This window comes from Meles meles, chromosome 15, assembly GCF_922984935.1.
Source record: "Meles meles chromosome 15, mMelMel3.1 paternal haplotype, whole genome shotgun sequence".
Lineage (NCBI taxonomy): Eukaryota > Metazoa > Chordata > Mammalia > Carnivora > Mustelidae > Meles > Meles meles.
Window position 1 is genome coordinate 60,235,345 of NC_060080.1, and position 12,270 is coordinate 60,247,614.

The window sequence follows — 12,270 nt, forward strand, 5'->3', positions numbered from 1 at the left end:
ACAGATGCGTAACTGACTGAGCCACCCAGGTGCCCCATCTCCTATCACTATTTAACCTCTTACCTTGTTTTTATTTTCTTATCAAATTTGAAATTCTGTTCTTTAATTACTTATTTGTAATCACTCTATCTTTCTAGAATGTGAGCTCCCCAAGGAGAGAGCTCTGTCTTGTTCATTACTCTGTCTTTACTGCCTGGCATACAGCAGGAGTCCAAGAATCTGAACTTACATGACATGTACAAGTGCAGAAGCTCAGTCTTACAGGGAAGAGAGATACGCAAATGAACAGCTGTAATACAAAATATGGATATGGGAAATTAATGGGAATCACAAAGAATGGAGTGATGGTCTCTACTTTGGTGGTCTAGGAGAGATCCTCACACAGAAGGAAGCACTTGAGTTAGCTATTAAGAGATATAGTATTGGAAGCTCTAGGTAGAAGGCCTACATATGCAGTCATAAAGGAACAGAAGAGAAGGTATGTGAAGGGAACTGCAAATATCTGAGAAAGACATTTGCACAGGGTTCATGTGAGGCACTGCTCATACTATATCACTTGCTTAAGATACTCCTCTGCCGGGGCGCCTGGGTGGCTCAGTGGATTGAGCCGCTGCCTTCGGCTCGGGTCGTGATCTCGGGGTCCTGGGATCGAGTCCCGCATCGGGCTCTCTGCTCGGCGGGGAGCCTGCTTCCTCCTCTCTCTCTCTGCCTGCCTCTCTGCCTACTTGTGATCTCTGTCTGTCAAATAAATAAATAAAATCTTTAAAAAAAAAAAAAAAAAAAAAAAAAAGATACTCCTCTGCCATTTCTATGTTCTAATTCTACCAAACCAGTAAGATATAAACTCAAACGCCATTTAAGCCACCAAACCTTTCCTTGTGTTTCCTTTCTCCCAAATTCCATACCACATTACATGTATCACAAGTCCTTATGGCGATTTACCCTCTCTACTCTATTTTATGGCTGTATGATTATTGTATTATTATGCATTATTTCCCCTTACACAGTCTTAAGTTTAAATAGCAAAAAGAAACCAAAAAACAAATCAGAAAATTAAATGATTACTTTTTAGATTTGGTGGCAGTGGTAGTGGAAAGAAGATATATATTATCAAATTTTAAATGATCACTTCTAAATAACAGATTGGGAATGGAAATCTACTTGAAAACCTTGTATCAGATGAAGAAACTATGGATAAATTTTTCACCTTTGAGGGAGTGTAACTATTGATTCAACATGTTTAGATTTTTCTTTCTTATCCCAAATTTTTAATCACTTAATTAAATCACTTATTAATATTTCTATTACTATCCTCTTATATTCATTCCTTCACGTATTTGAAAACTAGAACTACAGGCATTATGAGAGTTAACTATTACACAGATTCATAGAAATTTATTCTAAGAATGCTACATTAAGTTTTAGCAGTTCAAGTATTTCATATACAATGTTCCTTTAAGACTGAGCATGTAATTTTAATAAACCAAACAGATAAAACTATTTGTTTATTTTTCCTCATAAACTTTACCACTAAGTTTTCTAAAGAACTTCCAGTTAATAGTTGAAGCATAAAATTATCTCTTTGTTTTAAATGTTTCTTTATTCATTTTGCTGGGTTTTTTTGTTTTTTTTTTTTGTTTTTTGTTTTTATAGCTTAAAGATTATTCATTATTATAAACTACAATAGCTCACTTAGGGACTTATATTATCAGGAACCGAAAACACTCGTGCCAAAACAGTCAGTGTTTGCAGGATGTGTATTTAGTATATAATAGACACCAAGGATTAGATTTTGTTTTAAATTAAATAATCTGAAAAGAGAATCTATATGACAAACTAATAGTCTTTTAAAAAATAAACCAACTCCATTGTATAAGAAACAAAGCAAACTAAGATGAAACAAAGTGATTTATATGCAATGACTGTTTTAAAATGTTTCACATATACCAATCACAATTTAAGTATGGTCTCACCACATATACAATTATTTTGGAATCTTATCTTCTGTTACTTTATGTTTAAAACTAACAGAATAATTTGTGTGCAACATTCATAGTTTTATATTGTTATAGCTCAAAATGGAACAAATAAGACGCCAGAACAGCCTTCACAAATACCACATAGTATTACCTGCAGTTTTCCTAACCACATATATTTTCCATCCATATTTTAAAAGTGTGTGTGTATGTGTGTATGTGTGTGTGTGTGTGTGTGTGTGTGTGTATGTATTTCCCCCCCAAACTATATCTTTGTAATACAAAAGGAAAAAAGTTACACAGTTTAAAGGATCTTTAAATTACAAGACAATTTCTTCCCAACTGTGAAAGACCTTGGAGAGGTATTTTGGATTATTTTTACTCCTTTTCTAAATTTTTAGTATTTTATAAACTTATTTTTTACTTTCCCTTTCCTTATTCTTTCCCCCCACTATAGACACTCCCTTTAAGCAACAGGGCATCAACAATCCTCCCACGTTCAAGTCGGCTACATCTGTTGCTCTTTTCTATTGTTGAAAATTCCTGCCTTAATCCTATTTGACGTTATTCATGCAAAGGTCATCCTGAATTCAAGAAATGGAGAAGCGATCGCAAAGCACACTGTTGAACACAGCTGAGAAAATACCTTGTGGAACATGTAACTACTGTGCTCACACTGTCTCTTAAGTACCTGATACACACTATGTAGGCCTCCAATCTAGAAGCCTATAATCTCAAAATGTGTTATGTTCTTTATTACATTTGCTAAACATTATAACAATAATGATCCTGATTTTTGGTAATACGCTGCTGTTTCTTTTTTCCTAAACCAACTGAATGTTCATATTACTAATTGTGCCTACCTTCAACGCATGAATTAACTTAGAGGATCTACTCTAACCCTATTATCACCATTAGTGTTTGGCAAATGTCACGTTACTTTTTCCTCCATAGAATGGCATCTCTAATTCTTTAATTTTCAAAATCTGCCAATGAAACTAAATTATTGTATTCAGTTTAAAAAATAAGTTCCCAATTCCAATAAGCAGCAAAAGAGTTGGGTTTCATTAATGCCTCAAAACTCTCAACAGACACTTGATTATGAACTACAGCTATAATACATTATGCCACTGGCCTTTTTCTCTACTAAATACAGCTCAAATCTATAATTTACTGCCACCCGTATATATCTGACCAGAACTAGGAGACATTAACAGGAAGATTAAAGTAAGCATTAAAATAAACTTGACTAAAAGATTTATGAGGTGAAGATAATTATTTTTAATATGCTCATAATTCACCATGACTAAAATATGGGAACACTTACTCACACATGCTTATGTCCAAGTTAAAAAAGATGACTGCCAAGTTAAGAAAAACCAAGCTCAATTAGTTTCAAGCCATCAAGGAAAAGGCTACTGTTAATCTTATGGCTTAATAAGGAAAAGAAATCTTGTCTATAATATCCTATGTTAAATGAGATATTTAGTATAAGATAAAACTGAATATAAGATAAAAAAAACTACTTAGCTACTTACATATAAATTTAAACAGCTGTTAATGATAACTTTTCACTGTTTCATAATACAACATATTCTAATTCTAATACAAAAATACATTTTCCAATAAGAGATTTTAATACACAGTTTTACACTGACGGTAAAATGTATGAGTATAAATAAAACCAAACTTAAGATTTGTCATCAAGCTCATAAAATACAGTTTCTCAAATTCTGACAGACAAAACTAAATAAAATTCAAAGGATGTAAAAACAAAATACAAAAATGTCACCATTTTTCAGATAGCACCATTTTTCTTTTTTTCTAAAAAAACCTGTGTGTAACTTAGTTTTGTTCATTGAATTGTATTTTCTCAACAATGCAACTTTAGGCTAAATACTTAGCCTTCATTTTCTATTTGTCTATTAGTAGTGATTTTTTTTCTTTTCCTTCAAATATTTATTCATCCATTTTATAGAGAAAATACACATGGTGAAGAGGCACAGAGGGAGAGAGAAACTCAAGCAGACTCCACACTGAGTGCAGGTCCTGACAAGGGACTCAATTTCAGGATCCTGAAATCATGACCTGAGTCAAAATCAAAAGTCGGATGCTTAACTGCCTGAGGCACTCAGGAGCCCCGCTAGTGAATTACCAGACTACAAATTTTCTGTTCCCCAAACTTTTTAGTCCAGTAGTTAATGCACTTAAATGTACTAGCAAAGTTTAGTAATTGAAGGAGGCTTTCCAAATTCTATTTTTATACATAAAAGACTCCTTTTAGTAAGTACTTAATAAATTTGTTTACAAATTTGTATTTGCATGAGATGTGGCACACTTATACTAGATAGAATGTGATATAATGAGTGGCCCGAGCTTTGCCTTAGTTTCTTTATTTTTTTTTTAATTTTTTATTTAGTTTCTTTATTTTTAAAATGGCGGAAACAGCACCCACCCTACCTACTTCACGGTTTTGCAGCGATATTAAAATACATTATGTACATTTAAATGTTCTATGATTTTGTAATAATTTTGTACATAAAGTACTCTGTAAATGTAAGGAATTATCATTCAAAGCAAACTTCTGCCAACTGACTGATAGGAGTATTTCTTTGATGTAAGTCTAGTTCATATGGAAAGAGACTAAAATAAAACAAAGTAAAATGTTGTATGCCAAAGAGTCTCAAACTTCTTCATTCCCCAATTTTCTTAAGAACTTTTATGATCCTAGTAGGTGGGGACCACCATCTTCTTCAAGATTCTTCCAGATGGTTTCAGCATGGAACTCCAGTACGGATAAATGCAAAATAATTATGACAGAAAAAGTGGTGGGTATCCTATCTTCAAGCCTGATGTTACCTGATTTAGAGATATTCTTCAAATCCACATCCAAAAAACTCTAGCAAGGTTGTGTGCTTTCATATCCCACCTGAGAGACCACACACTGCATCTGGACAGAAAGGTTCTTTACTCTCAGTGAAGGAACAGGCAGATAGGAGACACTAGAAAATTACAGAATGTTTATGTGGCCTATTTCCCTAGAGACTACTGGAGCCAGCTTTATTTTCTCCACATGCGACTTGACAATAGCCCTTGTCTAAAGATGTCCCTGTCTCAGCCCCACGGCTCAGTCCTCCATGCCCTGGCTCTCTGTTATCTTGGAGCAGGAGTGAGTCTTCAGCTCCTGAGTTCATGATTGAAATATCTTCTGTGTAAAGTTCACAATTAATGAGTTTTCCCCCGGAAGCCTCAATAGGCCAGCACTTCCTAATCACTCTGAGTTCAGACATCCTTGAAGGAGGATGAAGGGTCATTTTTTTAGAGTTTGCATTTTCACTTCTTAAACAGCTTTCGATTTTAATGCCTATTTCACAAAATCTACAACTTTGCTAATCCCTTGAAAAGGCAAGACCAGGAAAGCCTGTGTGGCTCAGTCGTTAAGCGCCTGCCTTCCACTCAGGTCATGATTCCAGGACCCTGGGATTGAGCCTCAAATCCAGCTCCTTGCTCAGCGGGAGGCTTGCTTCTCCCTCTCCCACGCCCCCCCACCCCCGCCTGTGTTCCCTCTCTTGTTGCCTGTCAAATAAATAAATAAAATCTTAAAAAAAAAAAAAAAGAAGAAGAAGAAGAAAAAGAAAAGGCAAGACCAGTTTCATTGTTAATCCTGACATCTATGTGTAGGTGCATGTTTCAGATGGAAGAAGGGGAGAACAAAGGATGGAAGGAGGAGCTAAAACTGTCTAAAACTGAGTTCATTTTCTTAAATACAAACTTATTCTTCTTGTACTCTCTCTACTGAAGGCAGATTGCTTGCTTTTCTTCCTTCCAACCTTCCTTCCTTCCTTCTTTACTCCCTCACTCCTTCCCTCTTCCTTCTGTTCATTCAATAGGTCATTTATCCACCTACCCAACAAATATTTATTGAGCAACTACCCATGCTATCTTCTAAGGACACAGAAATGAAGAAGTCCATGATCTCATGGAGCTCATAGTCAGGAAAAAAATGATAATAAAGTATATAGGTAAGAAGATAGTAATTAAGAAAAAGGGGGTGGTTTATATAGGGTAGTCAGGGAAGACCTCTTTATTTTTTTTTTTAAAGGATTTTATTTATTTATTTGACAGACAGAGATCACAAGTAGGCAGAGAGGCAGGCAGAGAGAGAGGAAGGGAAGGAGGCTCCCCACCAAGCAGAAAGCCCGATGTGGGGCTTGATCCCAGGACCCTGGGATCATGACCTGAGTTGAAGGCAGAAGCTATAACCCACTGAGCCACCCAGGCGCCCCAGGGAAGGCCTCTTTAAAGAAGTGACACTGAAAAGAGATCTGAATGAAATGAGGAAATGAGCCATGAGGAAATCTCGGAAATAATGTTCCAGACAGAATGAAAAACAAATATAAAGATCCTAAGGCTATAATGAACTGGCCATACTTGAGAACCAGAAGACCAGCATGACTCTAATAGAATAAAAAAGGCACTGGGTGATAGGAAAGAAAGTTGGAGACAAAGATAAAAGCCAGATGAGATATGGCCTTTAAAGGCCATAGTCATTTTATTCTGTAAGGGAGGCCATTGGTAGGTTCTGAACAAGGCAGTGACATAATCTGATTAATGATTTTAAAACACCATCCTAGTGAGACTTCCAGTACCAAAAACACTCTGAAGAATTTTACACTGCAAAATAACCAGATCCTGCACAAAATATAAATTTTTATTGAATTGCTGGGTACGAAACATTTTTTCATATAAAGGAAAACTTGAGGAGTGAAAACCAAGCTTTTATGAAAGACACAGGTTTTCCAAGGGAAGAAAAATGTTTTTCAGTATACCTCTCTGTGTGTTATCTTTTACAGTAAGTAAATAAGTAGTCTTTTAAACTGACATACTCCTACAACCAGGAAACCCCATGCTTAGGAATACTTTTAACACAGTGTTTTTTAATCCTTACTAACCTTTAAAATCACATGGACAATGAAAAAAGAAAAACAACATTAATGTTTAACTCCACTTCTAAAGATTCTAAGTTAATGGTGTAATGTAGGATCCAAGCACTGATATATTTTTTTTAAGTTTCCCAGCTAACACTGAGTACTATTACCCCAAGAAAACCCTTGTATCAAGAAACATAAAGAATTTTCACAGCAATATCATTCCTAATGGCTGAAATGTGGGGGGAAATTCTTATCTCCATCATTAGGAGAATGGATGAATCATGGTAGACTCCATGGAATAGGCTATATAGCAATGCAAATGAATAAACTACAGGAGTATATAACATGTATAAGTCTTAGAAACATAATATTGAGTAAATAGAGAAGCCTACTAAAAGGATAATGCATAAACAACCTATGTTTAGGTATACAGGATAATGCCATTTTTGTAAATCTTGAAATAAACATTGTTTAGGGGTTCATATTTATAAAAGAATGATTAGCAGCCATATGTTTGGGAGGAGAAGTAGAACACAGGCAGAAGGGCAGAAGCATTACCAGTAAATCTGACATTACTGGCAATGTTTTAGTTATTAACACTGGATAGTATTCACTTTGTTGTTAGGATCCATAACTTACCCTATGTATTTCATATATTATTTTGCATAAGTCAAATATGAAATAACAATTTTTTTAAGACTTCTACTGTGGGGGCACCTGGGTGGCTCAGTTGGCTGAGCCTCTAACTCTTGGTTTTGGCTTAGGTCATGATCTCAGGGGCATGAGATGGAGCCCCGCATCAAGCTCTACACTCAGCAAGGAGTCAGGAGAGATTCTCTCCCTCTCCCTCTGCCCCTCCCCTACTCATGTTCTTTCTCTAATAAATAAATAAATCTTTAAAAAAAGATTTCTACCATATGGAAAACAGACTTTCGATAGGGTATATAAGTAGAAACAGAGAGATAAGTTGGGAGGCCACTGAAATAGTCTAAGAAAGAACTGACGACGGACTATGCCACAGTGGAGTGGGGAAGAAGTAAGAAGGAATTCGATTTAGAATACATTCTGGGCGGGAGTACAAGGGACACCACAAATTCCATTAGGAGGCATCTCTGAGCTCGCCTAGTAGACACCATGAGCAAAGCTCACCCTCCTGAGTGGCAAAAATTTACGGACAAGAAATTATCATTGAAATTAAATGGTGGCAGATATGTCCAAGGAATATTGCGGGGGTTTGATCCATTTATGAATCTTGTGATAGATGAATGTGTGGAGATGGCAACTAGTGGGCAACAGAACAATACTGGAATGGTGGTAATATGAGGAAATAGCATCATCATGTTAGAAGCCTTAGAATGAGTATAAACAATGGATGTGTTCATCAGAAGAATCAACTGCTTCCACATGTCCCCTCTCCATAGTACCTGTTTTATTACAATATAAAAATCAGTTTGTGTGCATTTTCATATTGAATTTTTCTGTTAAATAAACTTCTATAATAGTCAAAAAAAAAAAAAAAAAAGAATACATTCTGAAGTGCAGAACTTCTAGGACATACTGATGGAGCACCAAGTCTGCACTGTCCAATACAGCAACCGCTAGTCACATGAAGGGATTTATTTTTATATTTTTACCTTTTTAAAAAGATTTTATTTATTTACTTGACAAAGAGAGAGACAGCAAGAGAGGGAAGGAACACAAGCAGGGGAAGTGGGAGAGGGAGAAGCAGGCCTCTCCTGAGCAGGAAACCTGATGTGGGGCTCAATCCCAGGACCCTGGGATCATGATCTGAGCAGAAGGCAAATGCTTAACGACTGAGCCACCCAGGCGCCCCACATAAGGGGATTTAAATTATTTTAAATTAAATGAAATTTAAAAATTAGTTCTTCAGTCACGCTAGCTGCATTTTAAGTGCACATGTGGCTAGTAGCTAGCACATTAGTGCAGATACAGAACATATCTGCCACATAAAGTTCTGTTCAATAGATGGTGTGTAGGAAAAGGAGGAGAAAAGATGGGCTCCTAAGTTTTCTGCCTGAGCAACTGGCAGTGCTATTCACTGAGAGATGGGGAAGATGAGGGGAATAGTAAGTTTGGGAGGAAAATGAAGAGTTCAATTTTGTGCAAGGAGAAGTACTGAGCAGACAACAAATCAGAGAAAAGTTAGAGATACATCTGGGATATATATTACTATATAGATAGTATTTTAAATCACAGGATTAGATTTAATTGGAAAATGGTATATCCCCTTTAGAAGACCTTTCAAAATTAGAAACACATTTACTCTTTGACTCACTTCAGATATTTACCCAGCATATTTTAAAGTAATCTACAGTCATTCATTGCAGCATTGCTTATAATAAACAGAAGACTAGAAATAACACATTGGATTAGAGATGTGAGACAGAATGAGGAAGTTCTCTAGCTACAAAAATGAGAAGATTCCGAGGATACACCGTCAAATGAAAAGAGCAAAATTAGGGAGCAGAACAGTGTTTATAGGATGTTACCTTTGGGGCAAGCAAAAAAAGGAAGAATAAAAATAAATACTTAGTTTTGCTTGTATCTGTGTAAAAACCACTGGGAGAAAATACAAAAAGTTAATAGAAATGGTCATCTTTAGAAAGCTGGGGTAGAAGGGGTATAATATAGTAAACTGGGACAGGGGTGGTACAAAGACTTCCTAATATACATCTTTTTATATTATTTTGCTCTTTGAACCATGGTAATATATTATCTGGCTAAAACAACTCTATTAACATTTTTAAAAAGGAAAGAGTACTCAGCTACATTATATGGTGCTGAAGGGATCAATAAGGTAAGAACTAAAATTGACCCCTGGATTTGGCAAGCTGGAGTTGACCTTAACAGGGGAGGTTTCAAAGAACAGAAGTAGAAAGAAAAGCCTATTTGAAGTAGACTGAAAAAACTAATGAATATAGACAACTTTTTCAGTAGAAGGCAGAGAACTGGGAAAGTAACTGAAGGGATATGTGGTATCTAGAAAGTTTTGTTTCTTTTTAAGATGGACTATGTAGATTATTTCTAAGCTAAATGAGGTGATCAGATACTGAGTAAGATTCTAATGTAATAAGGAGAGGGGTAAAATCAGGATCAAAGCCCTTGACTAGACCAGACGAATGGGTCTAATACCCATGGTGATGGGTGGTCTCTGGATAAAAGCAGGGACTGTTCCTTAAAGCAACAAGTAAGACAGAATGTAAGGTTACAGACCATGACACCTTTCTCTTAACACACACCAACACACATACATTCTAGCTTTAATGGCCTTCTACTACACATGGGTTTAATTCGAAAATTATTCCCATGGTCCATGAGATCCTTCCTGACCTGAGCAGTACCTACCTCTCTTGTGTAACATCACTCTCCCCTTGTTCACTACATTCCAGTTACATGGGCCTTGTTTCAGTTCTTTACACATAACAAGTTATTTCTTGCTTCAGGGCCTTTGTACATGCTGTCTGAAATTCCTCTTCTCTCCTACTGTTTCTAGTGTTGTCTTCTTATTATCCTTAAATAGATCTCCTATCATTCTTACAGTAAGTACCCTGTTCTTTTTCTCCAAAATGTTTACCAAGATTTTTATGTACATACTTCTGGATTCACTTTGTAGTACCTCTAGAAGGCAGAAACCATGTCTGTTATTATACCCACTATCTAACATTATGCCTGGCACACTGTGGATACTCAATAAATATATTTAACATGTTATTTTTTAATTGTGGTAAAAAAGATAATATTAAACTTACCAAGCTTAACCATTTTCAAAAAAGATTTTACTTATTTACTTGAGAGAAAGAGAGAGAGCATGAGCAGGGGGAGTGGGCAGAAGGAGAAGCAGGCTCTCCGCTGGGCAGGGAGCCCAATGTGCGGCTTGATCCTAGGACCCTGAGATCATGATCTGAGCCAAAGGCAAACACTTAAACCAACTGAGCCACCCAGGCACCCTCAAGCTTAACCATTTGTAAGTATACAGTTCAGTAATCAATAATTATTTTCTGAATGAGTGAAATAAGCAATCCAACCAGTTGCCTAAGCTAGACACTACTGAATCATCCTTCTTATTCTTCCCTTTTCTCCCTCAGATCCTATTCTTTAGTCTTGTCAATTCTAACTACAGTTTCATTCATCCTTTCATTCCAACTTCACAGCTCAATGGTTCAGACCCTCATGATTTCTGGCCTGGGCAATCCTAAAAATCTCCTATGTGTATTCCTATCTTTAGGTTCTTTAGTATTTATTCTTCACATACTATCTTCAAAGTTCTCATTTTACTGAAATCTGGTCATGTCTTTTCTTTAATGAAATAGAAACTAAGGGTATGCTTGGCTGAACCTGGAAATCAACTGAGTGAGCAATGGTTCTGCTTATAATCTGGAACCCAAGATCTGTCAAGGGAGGTCACTGGGGCCTCGGATAAAAATGTGAAAAGCCACCGTGAATAGCAGAAGCTGAAGACAGGGAAGGTAGTGGGGATAAGGCAATGAAGATGAAATGTTAAGAGAAGCTGCTCTATTCTGCTATAGGATAGCTCTTTTGCTCAGGGACTCACTCTGCTTCTGTAACCACTGCTAATTATGATTAAGACAGACATTACATACAGTAAAACTTACCCTTTCGAAGTACAGTTCTCTAAGTCTGACAAATGCATACAGTTGTGCAACCTCCACCACAACTGTATATAGCACCATTCCATTACCTCCCCAACCCCCGAATTCCTATGTATCCCCTTCCCTACAGACAATCACTGATGAATTTCTATCCCTATAGTTTTGCCTTTTCTAAAGTGCCACAGACGTGAAATCATACAGAATGTAGCCTTTTGAGTCTGGCTTCTTTCACTTATCATATGCATTTGAGATTCATCTATGCAGCTGAATATATAAAATATGACAGCCTTTTAATAGTTTCATTAGGCTTTTCCTTCTTTTTGAGTGTTAGGAAGCTAAGAATCAGGGTAAGACTACCTTTCTTTTTTTTAAGATTTTATTTTTAAGTAACTGCTACTCCCAATGAGGGACCTGAACTTACAACCCTGAGATCAAGAGTCGCATGCTCTACCAACTGAGCCAGCCAGGCATCCTATAAGACTACTTTTGATATTTCTTCACAGTAAATAAAAGCTTGACTTAAAAGAGCTCCTGGTTTTAAGAGATTGCTACTAATATCCTAATGCCTACACAATGAAGTCCACATTTCTACCAATCATGCCTCAAAAATATTTTTTACTGATTTATTTGAGAGAGAGAGAAAGAGAGCGTGGGAGCTGGAGGGAGAAGTAGAGGGAGAGAGAATCTGAAGCAGACTCCACACTGAGCATAGAGCTTGATGTGGGGCTCAGT

General features: G+C 36.4%; 2 protein-coding genes across 10 annotated transcripts in view; one reads left to right on the plus strand and one right to left on the minus strand.

The window, feature by feature from the left end:
- EHBP1 (EH domain binding protein 1) overlaps positions 1-12,270 on the minus strand; it is a 340,487-nt gene that overhangs the window by 147,746 nt on the left and 180,471 nt on the right. The window lies entirely within an intron of this gene.
- Positions 8,042-8,230, plus strand: LOC123925726 (small nuclear ribonucleoprotein G-like). Its single transcript, XM_045979144.1, has one exon. The coding sequence runs from the start codon at positions 8,042-8,044 to the stop codon at positions 8,228-8,230; it is 189 nt and encodes a 62-aa protein (XP_045835100.1).